The following is a 17,381-nucleotide window of genomic DNA, read 5'->3' as shown; positions in this document are numbered from 1 at the left end:
TGCAGCATAAAATATTGCCTTATTTAGCATTTATTTCCTAGTTTTCTGAATCCTACTCATTTCAGCCTAACACTGATCTTCTGAGGAATATCTTTGCATTCCACTGCCTTCTCTGCTTATCAGTTCTTCCTTGGCTGGGCCTCGCTCTGTACTGTAATTAGTGTTTCCTTTCCCTTTCAGTCTTTAACACTTATCCTTGAGGATTTCAGGCCTCTAGCTGCTCTTTTGGTACCATCTCCTTTCCTCTCTTTCTTTGCTCATGGTTTTCCTATCACAAATTTACCACCATATCACCCTGAACACAGTTAATCTCATCTGACTTTGGAAGCTAATCAAGGTCTGGACTGGTTAGTATGTGAATATACCATATATAGTCGTGTAAAAGTCGGCCTTATGCATAAGTTGAGGGAAAATTTCAGGGTCAAAATCATGGATTTTGATATGACCCATGGATAAGTCGAGGGTAAAACTTAAGGGGCTATAATAAAGGAAGGACCACTTCCATCCCTCCTTCTCCTTCTCTGGACCTCTCCTGACTGCCTAACACCAATTCCTAGTTGCTGGAGGGGAGGTTATAACATTGCATTGAGAAGGGGAGTTTTTTCCCTGGGAAGAGAAACCTTGGAGATCAAACTGGGGAGAGAAGCAAATGGAGTTAATGATGCTCACGAAACATCAGGAATAAACTCTTCTAGAACATGGTCACATAGCCCAAAAAACCTACAAAAAACTAAGGATGCTGGCCATGAAAGCCTTCGACTTCACAGTATTTAAGAGTATTTCCTGAGATAAAACTCTTGAATATTGGTAAGGAAATACTGGAATAACGCCTCCAAAGAAAGTCAAACTGCCTTCAATACCAGAGGTGGTGGCTAGTGTGGTCACCTCTGAATCTCCTGAGAGTGTGGAGATTTGGAAAATAAAGCGGGAAATTGAAACGGCCAGAACTTAAAAGGAAAACGAGAGGCTTCTAAAAGAAAAAGAAATAGAAAAAGAACCTGAAAAGGAAAGAATGAGGTTAAAACAAGCTGAATCTAAAAAAGAAGAAAGAGATAAGGAAAAAGAAAGAGAAAAGGAACTTGAAAAAAAAAAGAATGAAGTTAAAACAAAGCAAATAATTAGAATTAGCCAGACTTGAAAATGACAGAAGGGCAAAGTGAAATGGAACATCAGTTTAGGATGATAAAAGAAAAGAAACCCCCTCAGACTCAACCCTGTGCTGAGGTAAGTTGGTAGCCTCAAATTGATATGAAAAGGCTCCCAAGATATTTTAATGGAGATAACATTGGCTCTTTATCAGTAAAGGTGAAATTAATCTTGATCGCTTGTCCATGTAAAAGGCATAGAAAAACAGGACATAAATTAGGGACTCTATCGTACCCTCTCTATAAGGGTACACTTGGCGCTCTCCTTCACTGTGATGGAGGATGCCTTCTCATGACGAGGCTTAGACTGCTGTGGTGAAGCCGCGAGGGGCATGTTCGGCCCTCCTCATCCTGAAACCGGAGGAGGGCCCAACCGGGTGTCATCCTTCTACTGGGGTGTCACCTGGTGCAGACTGAACCCCCCACGCCCCTTAGTGATGCTACAGCACAAGGGCAAACATGTTTCTTGTAAGGAATTCCCCTGGAGAGATCCTCTAATACAGCAGAGGGGATAATATTGAATCATACTTCGATGAACACATCAGAAACATCATTTAGGAATGCTCAAAGGCAACAAAGGATGCAATAAAGGAACAGTGCTAGAAATGTTTGAGTTGTTCTTCCCAGCAAGCATTCTCTGTCACATCAATCATTTCATAAGCAGAATAGCACAGCATGTGTTTAGGATAGGAAACAAGATATGAAATAGCCTGGAAGAAGGAAGAGCCCTCCCTCCAATCCATCTGCCTTGGTCCAGAACTCAGAGGGAGAAAAGAACCACTGGACCTCATCCCCTTTCCCTCCATCATTCCCATCTCCTTTTGTTTCGTGTCTTTTAGATTGTAAGCCTGAGGGCAGGGAACTGTCTGATTAAAAATAATAATTGTAAGCCGCCCTGAGAGCCATTAGGGCTGAAGAGTGGGATATAAATAAATAAATAAATAAATAAAAATGAAACCCCTGATCTGAAGGCCTATATTGGCCTGTTGCTCCTGGCAAGATAACATGAACTTTTGAAAGAACCCTGGCATCTGCCTTCAGTGCAACAAGGAGCCTACAGAGATTTTGTACACTCACAAATTTCTTATACAGTCGGCCCTTCTTATACACGGATTTTTTATACACGGATTTAAGCATACACGGTTTGAAAATTTCCAAAAACGTATAAATTTACCTTGACGTTCCATTTTTTATTAGGGACACCATTTTGCTATGTCATTATACTTAATGGGACTTGAGCATACACGGATTTTGTTATACACGGGGGATCTTGGAACCAAACTCCAGCGTATAACAAGGATCCACTGTACCTGGAGAAAACACAGTTTTCTGCCCCAAAAATACTGTGGGGATGTATTCTTAGTGAAATTCACATGTAGTTGATTTGCAAAGAAAACAGCATTTTCTACACAGGAATGGATATTTCTGCATTAAATAACCACATACAGTTTTTGGGCAGAATAAGTTCTGAATTGTGAATTGTCTTTGAAAACTGCAGTTTTCGATCACTTCTCGTAGCAGAAATATAATTTGCTGAAATTATTTATTGCTACCTTGGAGAAGAGGCTTAGTGAAGAATGCCTGGGGCTTCAGGCAGAGGGCAGAATGTTTGACAGAATACATAGTTTCTTTATGTGAAATAGAAGAGAACTTCCCAAAACTTAGTGGCATTCTAATGATAGTGGGGTGTTTTTACCAGACTGAGCAACAGCCTGACATACTGGTTCAGGAGCTATTTCAGAACACAATTATAGCATTATGACTCCACTTACACTTGATGGTGGCAAACTATGGAAACAAGGCAGTTAATGTGCAGCCATGGAGCTATAATTGGATAGTGTGAAAATAAAGTTGGTCCTCCATTTCAGTGGAGGTTTGGTTCCTGCCTCCCATGGTGACAAAATATTGTGGCATCTCAAGCCCATATAAGTAAGATGTTTATCACACTATACTCTTATAGTGCTACTATTCCAGTTTGACTCCTCTAGCTGCCTCCTGTTGCATTCTGGTATTGGCAGTTTTAAGGAGGGGTGGTTAGAATTCTCAGGCAGAGAACTTCTGTGCCTGAGAATTCTAAATACCCCTCCTTAAAACTGCCAATCCCAGAATGCAACAGGAGGCAGCTAGAGGAGTCAAAGTGGAATAGTAGCACTTTAAGAGTATAGTGTGATAAACATCACTGTCTGTGGGTGGCAACATATGCATGTCTGCATCAGCAGGGCTGTGTGCATGCACCACCATTGATTTATATGGGGGCCACATGTGGCCCACCAAAGGATTTTGGGTGGCCCGTGAGGATGTGGAATGATTTCACTGCTCCTCCACTGCTTGGCCTTTCCCTGAGGAGGAGGATGGGCAAATGCTTGCCAAGCAATGCTCCTTCACCATCCAGCTTTCTCCTGAGGAGGAGGCCAGATGGCGGAGGAAGAGGATGGCCAAACCCTTGCCCTACAAGGCTCCTCTGCTGCTTGGCTTTCTCTTGAGGAAAGGGCCAGCCAGAGGAGTATGGAATTAATATTAATAATATTAATTATTATTAATTAATAACTAATAATTAATTAAATTAATATTTCATTAAAACCTATCTGCGGCCTGAAGAAGTTAACCTATTTTAATTTTTTCTCCTTCCTGCTACCAAGTTGTGCAGGTCTGCTCTAAACCATGGATAGCTAGCCTGCCTATACAGAGGTCTAACAGTGCCTCAGTTCTCCTTTTCTGCCTGTGTGTCCCTCAGAGCAGAATGGAAGCACATGTTGTGCCATATCTAAAGTGATGCCACTAGCATCCATGGCACACAGGCAACTGAATACACCGCATTCATAATTCTCATCAGTGTGGAAATTGCAGATCGGTGTCAGATTTTCCCTAGTGGTCAAACGCTACTAGGAGCTGCAATACTCCAGAAATAACACTTGATCCTAAAACGATGAAAGGGGACAGAATTCTACCCATCCCTTCCAAGAATAATTGCTTGATTTATTCATTTTGATAAAATGTTATTGTTCTCAGGACCAAAAAGAAGGTGAAGGAACAATAACTATACTGAAAAGGAGAGAACCAGATTGTAGTAGTTGTTGTTTTGACATGCCTTTTATTACTGTGTCCAATGCATTCTGGAAAACAAAACAAAATCATTCCTCTTTAGGTGCATGCTACAACCAAATACTCAAACCTCAATCAGTTATGAAGACATTTATGGGTTGATGGTTGGCTGTCTTCATAACTGTTAACTGTCCCCCATAATGTGTCATGCTAACAATAAAACAAGTTATTTGCTTGAAGCTGGATCACTCAGGTTTTGGGTTGTTACCTTTTTTTAAGGCTGTGTTCATTTTTACAGGAATGCTTTACTCATTCATCTTGTTATTTGGAGGAGGAATCTACCAAATTTTTAATTTTATTTTTTTGCTGGGGACCCATATCAGTTTACATTCTACGGCTTCTGTTTTCAAGAAAGAATGTGATGATAAAAACAGAAGCAGATTAACGTAGGGAGAGTGAGCTTTTGTCTACCCCAGCACTGCCCTCCTGCTTTGAAATAGAAAGCTATGTGAGGTCTGATCACAACTTATTAAATATAATTTCATTTATTGAGAGAGTCAATTTACTGAGAGATTCATCAAGTGTAAGCGGAGTCTAAAGCAAAGCCACCAGACAAGTGGAGGGTATGGCTGTGCTAGAACTACAGGATCCCAGTCCTGTTTCTCTGCTTGCTTTGCTCCTGGGCAACAGCTGAAATGTACTATTACTTCAGTCCTCCCCCGCAACACTTTATTTCCCATCTGATGTCATTACAAATTACTGAAATTACAGCGTTTCATAAGCTGCTGAATATTTTGCTCACGAGGGCTGTTACACTGGTAATTCATCCCATCCATGATATAATCATTGATCCCAGGTGAATTGCTCTCTTGAGAAATATTGCACAGGTGAGCCAGAAAATATCAGTGCAGCTGAAAATGTGCAAGAAAACCAGAACGGTGCTTGCTTTATGGTTCCTGAATTTCTAGTCACACGTGCAGAACAGGAGTCGGCAGTATCACCTAACAACACCGTGATGTTCTGGACATTTTCTGGGAATGATGTTAATTAGTTATTAAGGCAACATCGTTATGTATTAGACATTATAAGGTCAGGATCTGCTGGAAGAGCATGGAAGAATCAAATGTGAGGAGTGAGTGGTAGTTGGTGGAATACGTATTTGAGGGATTTTGAAAAAAATACTGGTTTCTGACAGTTGGAGAGATAGTCTATAAAGAGTAGGAATTAGTGGGGTTTAGGAGTTTGAGTGTTTAGCGCAGTTAGAGTCAGAGTTAGCTAGATGTGTTTGTTGTGTGAGAGCATGAGATACTTAATTTAGATATTTTAAATAAATAATCTGTATTGTAATTCTTGTTTAAGAGATCGTTCATTTTGAATTAAACACTTTTCTTTCCGGGAAAGCTCATATTGGAAAGTTGAGTTCAAACAGAGGTGGTGGAGGAAGCAGTTAACGAAGAGCAGTGGTGTCCTGTGAAGACAAAAGATCAATACAATTATTATTATAATGATGATGATTATGTAATTATTATTATTATTATTATTATTAGCCCGCCTCTCCCTATGGATCGAGGCGGGTTACAATGAAAAGATAAAAATACATAATACAGTAAAACATAAAACTACACAATCCCCAACCCTCCACCAACATAGAAATAAAAATAAGAGCTTGAAGGGGTCCGAAACATACTGCAGGAATAATCCGGTTTGAGACAGCTTTAACTGCCCTGGCTCAGTGCTAGGGAATCCTGGGAACTGTAGTTTTGTGAGACATTTAGCCTGATTATTATTATTATTATATGTATTTATTTATATCCCGCCCTTCTCCCAGGACTGAGACTCAGGGTGGCTTACAACATTAAAAACAATACAATAAAAAAGATACAAAAATAATATATTAATTATATTAATATTACTATAATTAGTTTAATATAATTAATATTGATTACATTAATAAATAATATTAATATAATATTAATATTAAACCAGTAAAATAAAATTTTAAAATAAGATAAATATATCTAAAAATACATTAAAGCAATATAGCATCACAGGGGGTTCTTTAAAGGTTTTCTGTTTTGAAAAGCCTTCTCTCAGAGAGCTCTAGTGGTGCCACAATAAACTAAGCCAGGGCAGTTAAAGCGGTGTCAAACTGGATTATTTCTGCAGTGTGTTTTGGACCATAGCTGTGTTTGTGTGACAAACCCCATCATGCAGCCTTGCTCTGGAGGCTATTATGTGTGCTTTATGTTCAGTTGAAGGGTGGGTTTATTACACTTCCAAGATGGTTCCAAAAGGAAGCTTTTATAGGTCCAAAACACACTGCAGACCTAATCCAGTTTGAGACCGCTTTAACTGCCCTCAGTGCCAGGCAATCCTGGGAATTGTAGTTTATAGTGGCACCAGAGCTCGCTCTCTCTGACAGAGAAGGCTAAATGCCTCACAGAACTACGGTTCCCAGAGTTCCCTAGCAATGAGCCAGGGCAGTTAAAGCGGTCTCAAAAATGGGGTATTTCTGCAGCGTGTTTTGGCTCATTATACGTTCTTTACAGCAGTCACTTTATACTTGGGACCTTGAATGAAGGGCCACCAAGGCTTAGCCACGCCCACTTTTACAAGGTTTAGCCACGCCCACTCTGAAGGACCCAGGCGCTCTCTCTCTCTCTCTCTCTCTCTCTCTGAGGGCCGAGCAACCGCCCTTTCCCTGCCTCGCGCTCCGCTCCGCCCCCTGTCGCGCGCCGCGTGACGTAGAAGCCCGCGCGCCCCGCCTTCTCCCGCCGAGACCCGGAAGTGCCTAGAGGCGATGGCGGCTACGGGGCAGCAGTGGGTGCTGGTGGAGATGGTTCAGGCCTTCTATGAGGTGGGTCCCGCCGCGGGGGAGAAGAGGGAGGCTGAGGCGGCCTGGGAACCATTGGAAGGAAAGGAGTGGGGGCAGGTATCGTCGTTGCTGTTGTCGTTGTATACCTTCTAGGCCAAGGGTCCCCAAACTCTGTGCCCTTTAAGAACAGATTGTGGACTTCAGCTCCCAGAAGCCTCAGCCATGTTGGCCAATAGTCAGGGATTCTGGGAGATGAAGTCCAAAAGCCCTTAATGAAGAGCACAGTTTGGGGACCACTGTAATAGGCGTTTCTGACTCATGGCCGACCCTAAGGCCATCTTGTCATGGGGCTTTCTTGGCAAGGTTTGTTCAGAGGTGGCTTCGCCCTTGCCTTCCTTCGAGGCTGAGAGAGTGTGACTCCTTGTTTCCTACTTATGGTGACTTTAAGCCTTAAGACAAACCCATCCTGGGTTTTCTTGGCAAGGTTTGTTCAGAGAAGGTTTTGCCCTTGCCTTCCCCTGAGGCTGAGAGAATGTGACTCCTTGTTTCCTACTTAAGGCTGATCCAAAGGCGAACCTGTCCTAGCGTTTTATTGGGAAGGTTTGTTTGGAGCAGGTATTGCGCATGCCTTCCTCTGAGGCTGAGAGAGTGTGACACTTTTTTTCCAGCTTATGGCTGATCCTAAGGCAACCCTGTCAAGGGTTTTATTGGCAAGATTTGTTCAGAAAGGTTTGCACTTGCCTTCCTCTGAGGCTGAGAGAGTGTGACTTGCCTCAGGTCACCCAGTGGGTTTCATGACCAATCTGGGAATCAAACCTGGTCAGACCGCTCCGTCATGTGGCTCAGTTCATACTCGCTTTAATACGCTCACATAAGTGCTCCCATAATACCTTTTTAAGTTTGCAGTTTCAAAGCCTCAGATGCTAAGGTGTGTTAGAGAATACATCCCTCCTCATTGCAGGTCATACTGGGTCTCCCGGTGTCCTAGTCCAACATGCCACCCAGAAGTATGGTTTGGAGGGCCAACTGAACTCAACTGAGGATTTTTACTGTTGAAAAACTACATGGGTGATCAGGGCTCCAAAGGCATTAAGTTATACCTATTTTTAAAAAATGGAATCGAGGTAAATACAGCCCTCCTTCAATGACACATTCAGTTTTGAAACAAGCGTAAATAGTTATCCACCCGCTCCGTGACAAGTACTGCAGAGTCACAGTCCAACATTCAAACCACTACACTGGCTCTCTGGTTGATTCACATGCTGCAGTTGTGTAATGTGGATACACCCTTGCACTGCATTACCTGTGAGCAAGCTTTCTTCCACACATGATATTGCTACAGCCACACGCAGAGCAGGATCACAAAACCACCTTAAAGTCTGGAGGGAAGAGGACACTCATAACAATCTCACAGGAAACGCTACAACACGGAAGCACCACAAAGTAAAATCGTAGGAAGAGGAAGGAATTGGTTTGAGTTGTGTGGGTGTGCAGGGGGTGTAATCAGCAGTTTCAGTTTACAGGTAAAGGGGTGGAGGTAGTGCTTCTTTTGGGGGCAAAACAAATCCTTTAGACTCAAACCACTACCATCAAACTACAAAGTCCAGGATGCTTGAATCCATGAATAAAAATAAGTGGATATGGAGCGCTGACTGTACTTCTGTGTTTCTCTCACATCTATTGCTGAGTTTCTAAATGTTGGCAAACAATATTTTTTTCTACGTTGGGAAACAGAAGCGGGGGAACATTGCTCAGTGGCTAAGATCAAGCCCTCTTCATTTAAATTTACAAATTCAGTTCCTGACCTTGCAGTGTATAGGGCATGTATTGTTGTACTCCAACTCCCTTCATGCCTTACCATGGCTTTGCTGGCTATGATTAATGGAAGTTTTACTCCAGCATCATCTGGAGAGCAAAGTGTTCCTCATTTCTGCTGTAGAGGTTTGTGGGCAGCATATGTACTCTGTAGAGATCTTGAAGATCCACTAGTGCTGGGACTAAGCTCCATTAAATTCCTCCATTGAATATGGGGACTTCAGTCTGAACAGAGAGCCAGCCTGATGTTGTGGTTTGAGCATTGGGCTAGGACACTGGGAGTCTAGGGTTTGAATTCCCACTTGGCCATAGAAACCTACTGGGTGACCTTGGGCAAGTAACTCTCTCTCAACCTCAGGAAGGCAAGGGCAAACCTCCTCTGTATAAATTCTGCCAGGAAACCCCTGTGATAGGTTCACCACAAGTAAGAAGTTTCTTGATGGCATGTAACAAGCTCTGTATAGACTAATACGATTATGCTTCAATTGTTAGATCTAGTACAAAGCTGTCTCTCATCTATTTGAGCTGCATTATTCATGATCACTGATTTCCCCCTTTGGTTTAAGCCTTTGAAAATTGATTTTAAAATTAAATTTCAGATTTCTCAAGAGGGTTGAGCCAGAGTTAGCAAACTATTCATTCTGAAGGTCCATCTCTTAATTCATCTTGTTAGGTCATTTTCACCAATAAATACAAAATGATGCCAGCTCACAGAAACCTGTGTCTCAGAGTAGTTTGGTAGACCTGGCGAACTGGTGAAAAGGGATTGTGTTTAGGTAAGTGGTGAATTATGAAGACATTCCAGAAACAAGACCACATGACCTGTAGTTCTAACAATGTTCAACAAAACCATCACAGATATTGCTATTTGGAAAAAAAAAACTTAACCTTTTGGCCTTAACAGTCAAAGGTATGCAGTTAATCTGCTCAATCCCACATACTACTTGATGTTCACCTGATACTAATTTAAGCAATTGTATCTGAATTTCATGAGAATACTGACTTTTTGGTGTTATTTGGTTCTATACCATTACTCCTCTGCTGTCCTTCTTTTTTATTATTTTTTAAATTTTTATTATTAAAACAAATAACACAACGAAGAAAGAAAATAATATATACACAGAAAACATACAATCAATCCATCTATATACATCAGACATATCAATAACAAATAACAAATATCCAATAAATAAAATGAAATAAAAAGGAGAAAGAAAAAAACCATGACATACAAAAATACAATTATACCCACACTTCGTACTTATTTGTTCGCAAGAGGAAATCCTTCTTATGATTACACTTACCCTCAAATCTCTAAGCCTTCCACTACAAACCTGTCTTAATCTACTTCTTTCCTTACATCCCTACCTCTTCTCCTGCATCTAACCTAACTCTTGATATTCAACCTACTCAAACCTTCTACACTTACTTCTCCTTCTTTAACCTTCTCATTCTCATCCTCTTGGTGATCTTTCAGTTGCCAATTGTTATCCAACACAGTCTAACTCACATTCGCACAGACATAGGACTTCCCTTCACCAGTATCTGTATTATCCTTGCTTAAAATTGCCTTTCTTAAAATGCAGTATGTTAACAATCCAGATCCACTTGCCCTTATTGAAATGTATCTAATATATTATTCTAAACACATATCTCAATTTAACTATGTTTGTAAAGTAATATTATACTATATACAATGTCTCATATACAGGATGCAGCTTTAATACCCCACTCAGGGTCCAAGAATCTAAAGAAACCTTCCCAGTCATCTTTTATCTTGCCTGTAGATTCATCCCTCAGAATTTGAGTCAATCTGTCCATTTCTACTCCTTCACAGATTTTGTAAATCCATTCCTCAATTGTCGGGTTCGTTTGGCATTTCCAGTATTGTGCATAACATATCCTAGCTAGGACCACTAAATAATACAGTATCTTTTCTTCTTTCCCCTTTATATCCTCTTCGAATATTCCCAACAAAAAACATTCTGGTTTGTGTTTAATAACTCTCCCCATAATGAGGTTAATTTGATTATTAATATTCTTCCAATATCTCTGCTGTCCTTCTTAATATGTTTTGGATGATAGGTACTGTCAACTTCAAGTAGCATAGTCAATAGTTAGGGAAAATTAGAGCTGTAGTCTAAAACTTCTGTAGAAGAGGGTAGTGTGTTGCTACAACCTCTGTGCAACTGAATGGCCCTCCCATACAGCATCATTTCTTATAGCAGGGGTTGGGAAGAGGCAGGCCTCCAACTCCCATCAGCCTTAGCCATAACAGACAATGACAAGGAATTATGGGGTCTGCAATCCAGCAGTATCTGGAGGGCCATATATTTTTCTTCCTTATTGTAAGTAAAAATTATACAGTACTGTGTGTATGAGGAGCTGTTCAGTAAATTGCAAGTTGCATTCTGAACAGTTGTGCTGTGTTCTGCAATTCCGTTTCTCATCATGAAACTGGGATTCCAATGTCTTATGTTTTTTTTTCCTTTTAAATAAATCAATCAACAGGCCATATTAGAAACAGACAATAAAAATGTCAAATATATACAGAGTCCTTTGCTGTTCTTTTGTACCTTCAAGTCTTTTTTGACTTGTGGTGACCTGTCATGGGGTTTTCTTGGCAAAATTTGTTCAGAGGAGGTTTGCTATTACTATCCTCTGTGGCTGACAGACTGTGACTTGTCCAAGGTCACCCAGTGGGTGTCATGGTCAAGTGGAGATTCGAACCCTGATCTCCACAGTTGTAGCCCAGCACTCAAAACACTGTGCTGTGTTGTCTCCATTAATATTTATTTTAATATGCTCACATAGATGCTCCAATAATATATATATATTAGGGCCAGGACAGACATGCCAAAACAAAGCTATTTCAGGTCACTTTGGAGCTCAGTTTGCAGTTTCAAACCCATACAATATTCCCATGTTATATTAAGATGTGTGTATACATTTCTCCTCATGAAACCTACATTGATAAGATAATACTGGGCCTCCTGAAAGCACTTATTGCACAGTCACAACAATCATATTACAAGCTGAATCTCAGCAGAAATTGTGACTCTAACACAAATACTTTGAAAGAGATTGCAATTTTAGTGGTGGTATTAATGTATAATCAGTACTTTTCTTTAACTCCTAGGCTCCAACCTACCATCTTATTTTGGAAGGCATTTTGATCCTATGGATAATCAGACTACTTTTTTCAAAAACATACAAGCTTCAAGAGAGATCTGACCTCACACCTAAGGTTTGATGTTTTGAAGTATTCTTAATAGAACTATTGTGGAAGATGTAATGCTTGAAATAAGAGTCACATTCTGATAATTGTGTAAGACAACTGGGGCATATAAGATGACCCCCAACTTTTCCAGTTAAAATATAGAGTTTGGGATATACTCACCGTATAAGACTACCCCTCTTCCAATGCACACCAAATAAATTTTTTTAAAAACCATCAGATTTGATTTCAATATGGTAATTTTAATTCAAATGCTTATGACATGCAGGTACTTAGCTGGAAAACTTGTTGTATACAAGGCCTGCTTGGATTGTTCAGCTCTCCCTGCCTGCCCAGCCCTCTCTGTCGCCAAGACTGTCAAAGCGGTAGCACAAACATGGCTCTTTTTTCCATGCCCTGGGCGTCCTGGACGCCTGCAGTTTGCTCTGCCCTTCACTTACACCTTCCCGGTAAGGCGCCCCCTCACGTCGTCATCGGGACTGCGTTAAGTCCCTTCTTCCTATGAATCCTGCAGTGGATTTTCTTCTACCGTACTTGTACAGCGCTGCCCATGCTGCTTTCATACAGTCACCACATATGGTTGGGATGCAGCTGCTTTTGAGCTCCCCCCACTATATGTGGCGACTGCAGATTCTCCAGTCCGGCCCGGAAGTTTCAGCACCTGCCCTATAAGACGACACCTGGCGTATAAGACGCTAATCCTCTTTTGCATTAGCTTCCCAGCCTGAGGCCTGCCATCAGCAACAGAACAATACACATGCAAATCACTACTGCATTCCCAAGCTCACACAGTATATATATATATATATATATACACACACACACACACACACACACACACACATATATATATATATACACACACACAGTGGAACCTCGCCATACGCGGGGGATCTGTTCCGGATCCCGCCGCGTATGGCGATTTGCGCCTATACTCGAGCCTCATTGTAAACAATGGGGCTCGTGCACGGCGGCACGGAGGTGCGCGGGGCGCAACGGGCGCGCGTGCGGTGCAACAGGCGCGTGCGCCCATTCAACTAAATGGGACACGCCACCCCGCGTGCGCGCTGCGGCTTGAGCGCATGTGCTCAAGGCCGCGTATGGCGCGCCCGCCTATGGCGAGGTTCCACTGTACCCAATTTTTCCAAGCAAAGCATTCTCTGAAGATGCCAACCACAGTTGCTGGCGAAACGTCAGGAAGAAACTCTTCTAGAGCATGGCCACATAGCCCGAAAAACCCACAAAAAACTAGAGCCCTGAAAGATTCTGGGACCTGCTCTTTCCAGAACTTTAAAGATATAGTAGATCAAGGTGACCAGCTGTGGAAGGCTGCAAGGGGAGAGAGTCAGGAGTCCTCCAGGTGACTTGGGAGAGTTGAATCTCACCTACCACAAAAAAAGTTAAAATGTGTTCTTTCCTAAACCCTCTCTGGGGTATGTGGGGGTATTTGCCATTTTTAAGGCATCTGTGGACCATTTCAAGCCCCAAAGAATCCTTTTTTAATAACAAAGTCAGTGGAACTTAAATTTCCTTGTATTTAAAAAGCAAGCAAACACCTTTGACCCTAGGAGCCACAGAAGCAGCAATGGGAGCTACATGTGACCCACTGACTACACTTTGCCCACCCCTGCAGTATGTGTTGTATCTCATCTGTCTATTTTATCCACTGGAGAAACTAGGAATTGCTCGATTAAACACCTGCTTTTAGTGTTTTAATTTACCATTTTAGATAGTGCCGTGTTAAAGAGACTTGTGAGACAACATGATCTTTGTCTTCTCAGAGCTGAGGAACATCTAGTCTAAATGCCCAGAGTGGTCACCTTTGGTCCCAATTGAGTTTCTGGGATTTCTCTGGTGGCTCCACCTGCTTCACCGTAATATTACTGTTTGACGGTTTCCCAGCCTTGGTCCTAGTTTTTCCAATGTTGAAAAGGTTGAATTGCCTCTGTTAATGCTTAGTTGCTGGCAGCAAGAGCTTTAAGTTAAAATCTGATTATCATTTTGTCATGTGGTATGTGGCTCCGAGGCCTTCTCTGAAATGGAATTCAGCACTCTGGTTGAAAAAGGTCCCCCATCCTTGAACTAGATTAGTATGGGAATTGTTGTCGATTCATAACCATTAAACGTGCTAGCTAAGCTGCTGGGAACTGCAGATCAACAACATCTGGAGGGCCACACAATTACCATCCCTGAATTTGATGAAACATAAGGATGACTTGCTGGATCTGCCAGTGGTCCATCTACTTTTGTGTCTGTTTCCCCAGTAGTAGCAAACCAAAGTTATGGACATTTCCTGAGCAGGATAGGAAGCTGTTCTTCTGATATGTTGTTTCTGAATGTTAATCCTCTGTTGTGCTTGTAACTCTGATAACTACTGACAAGCATGTTGTCCAGTTGTTTTTTTAATCCATTGATGTTGATAGTTTTTACATTTTGTAAAAATTAGTTGTGAAATTAATAGTAATGGTTACTAGCTTACAAGTGAAGTGGGACTTTTGAAGCATGGTATGTTTTAAGATTGCAGCAGAAGAAGAATAAGCACTGCTGCAGTTAAATCTTCTTTTTCTGACCATTTCACCTCTTGGGTTGCTGTCAGGGAGTGCTTACATGCTTTTTTGATCCTATAATTCTGTAGTTCCCAAGTTAGAATCATAGAGTTGGAAGAGACCACAAGGGCCATCCAGTCCAACTCCTTTTCATGCAGGAGTGCACAATCAAAGCACCCCCAACAGATGGGCATCCAGCCTCTGTTTAAAAACCTCCAAAGAAGGAGACTCCGCCACACTCCAAGGGGGTATGATCCACTGTTAAACAGCTTTTACTGTCAGAGGTGGAATTCCTAATGTTGGGGTGGAATCTCTTTTGCTGTACTGTAGTTTGAATCCTTTGCTCCAGGTCCTATTCTCTGGAGCAGCAGAAATCAAGCTAGGAAATGGCTCTTTACATCTGGGATGGGGAACGGTGACCTTTATAGGCTTCTATTGAAATTGAATTAGTCTGATGGGAGTTGCAATCCAACAGCATCAGGGGGCCACATTATACTATCTCTTGTCAAGTTAAAACAAAGCTTTTGTTGTTTGGCAGAACTGCAATCTGTTAGACTGTGGGGCAGCTGAGTACAGCTTCCTTGCTGTGTGGTGTTCTATTTGTCACCCAGAGTGGATAAAAATCAGTTATTTTTAAAGATGTCTTCACACATGTTCTTTTTCTAAATGTTCTGACAATAATAAACAACAGTGGCTTTAAAAATAATAATGTGAATTTGTCTAAACCTCACATTGAATGCAAACATGGGAAGGTCTGTCCTTATAATTTCTTAAACATAATTGAGCTATCTGTTCTTTATTGCTGCGAAAGAAACCACAGAAAAACCAACTTCTGTGGTCAGTAATATGATACATATGACACAGTAGAACATATACAGGTTGAGTCTCCCTCATCAGGAATTCCAAAATGTAAAATACTCCAAAAACTAAAACTTTTTTCATGGTTGGCTCAGATAATGACATCTTTGCCTTCTGATGGTTCAGTGTACACAAACTTTGTTTCATGCACGAAATTATTAAAAATACTGTATAAAATTACCTTGAGGCTTATATATGTGTATATGAAACATAAATGAATGTTGTGATTAGACATAGATTCCTTCTCCAAGATATCTCATTATGTACTTATATGTACAGATATTCCAAAAACTAATAAAAATAAGAACCCAAAATCCAAAACACTTCTGGTCTCAAGCATTTTGGATAAGAGATACTCAATTTGTATTCTCTTTCTTATTGTAAGTAGATCTAGGGACCAGCACATCATTCTAGATGTTAGAATACAGCATACCCAGCCATGTGTTTTACAAGGAACATCTGAGGTACCTTATATGCCTAATTTATGTCTTCTGACTATCTGAGCTTGTCAGTTTGTTGATTTCTGGAATTATGAGTGTTTATTATTTTGCCTGCCACTCATTGTGGAACACTGTTCCATTCACTACTCACATTCACTACTTGTACTTCTAGCAAGTTCTCAGCAATTGCAGCGCACTCCTATATGTCTTTTATGGAGAAATGAATCATGCTGAGAAGGGTTTACTTCCAGTCTTCAAGGATGTGATCTTGCATAGTGAATCTATAAGGAGAAATCCATAACTTTGATGATCTTGTCCATCAGTAGACCAAAAAAGGACAGCTTCACTATGTAATTCGAATTGGACATATCTTTTCTAGGGAAAGTAGAGGCTCATGTCCAAACAGGTATTTTGTAGTTGTTGTACTAACTGATTAGTATGTGTAGTATATGTAGAAAATGTGAGTTATAAAATGGGAAACTTCATTTAAATTACTGAATCCTAATTATCTATTTTGTTCATTTCAGTCACCATAATTTAAATCCATCTGCCTTGTTTACATTTAATTTTGTATAAATGTTGCCATCTATTTAGATCCAACAATATTTCCATCACCATTACAATAAGATGGATGAATGTCAATGTTTTGGCTTATCTCTCTTTTAGGAAAAGGAAGAATTAATTGAAGAATGGCAGCCAGAACCTCTTGTTCCTCCTGTATCAAAAGATCATCCAGCTCTCAACTACAATGTTGTTTCAGGGTAAATCTATAATAAAGAAATATTGTGTCAGAATTAACAGTTCAGTTCTTTATATAATTATGTGAAAGAAAGCTAATTTCAAAGTTGCTTGCTTCCTGTTAAATGTAATTAGGATTGTAATTAATCCTGATAATTTTCAAGGAATATTATGATTTCTTCTCCTGCAGACTTTGAGAACCAGGTTGCAACACAGACTGAAATTCTGGCATGAGATTGTCTTCTGAAATACTTCAAGTAGGCACAAAAATATTTGATGAGTGTTTGCATCATGCTGCTTGATAGATAGTAGAGGCTTGCCTAACTTAGACTTGTAATTATGGATACCTGTCTCCTCAGGTTTAAATTTGTTAAGCTGAGGAGATTTCAGTGAGTAAAAAACAAAAACCCATAATGCTTAAACAAATCCCAGAATAAAGCAAGTAAAACAGTGAAGTTTTGATGTATTCTACTTGAGACATTTGGCATCAATTCATTATAAAGAATCAAGAAAAGAAAATTCCATTCAGTCAGTAAGGCCTTATGGAAAACCTTTTAAAAATCTTTTAAAAGGCAAGCTTTGTATTATGCTTCAGTTGTGGCTCTAGTCACAAGATAATTCTGTGCTTCCCAATATGCTTTTTAAAATTTTTATCCCCTTCCCCATCATGTCTCATGAAGATGTACCCTATTGAATCTGAAGCAGAGTCTAAAAATTTCAGATACTGTGTATGTACTCTGGAAT

At 40.6% G+C, this 17,381-nt stretch overlaps 1 protein-coding gene across 1 annotated transcript in view; it reads left to right on the top strand.

Annotated features, from left to right (window-relative positions):
- Nucleotides 1–6,963: 6,963 nt before the first annotated feature.
- LOC149323707 (serine palmitoyltransferase 1) overlaps nucleotides 6,964–17,381 on the top strand; it is a 42,158-nt gene continuing 31,740 nt past the window's right edge. The window contains exons 1-3 of the mRNA XM_089491287.1: nucleotides 6,964–7,044; nucleotides 11,957–12,064; nucleotides 16,566–16,660. Of these exons, the coding sequence (XP_089347413.1) occupies nucleotides 6,988–7,044; nucleotides 11,957–12,064; nucleotides 16,566–16,660 (260 nt within the window). The 5' untranslated portion in view covers nucleotides 6,964–6,987. The remainder of the gene's footprint in view (nucleotides 7,045–11,956; nucleotides 12,065–16,565; nucleotides 16,661–17,381) is intronic.

Source organism: Sceloporus occidentalis, unplaced genomic scaffold (assembly GCF_023333645.1).
Source record: "Sceloporus occidentalis isolate IW3139 unplaced genomic scaffold, rSceOcc1.0.p SCAF_1, whole genome shotgun sequence".
Classification (NCBI taxonomy): Eukaryota; Metazoa; Chordata; class Lepidosauria; order Squamata; family Phrynosomatidae; genus Sceloporus; species Sceloporus occidentalis.
The sequence above is the reverse complement of the archived record's forward strand: the minus strand, read 5'-3'. Positions and strand labels throughout refer to the sequence as shown.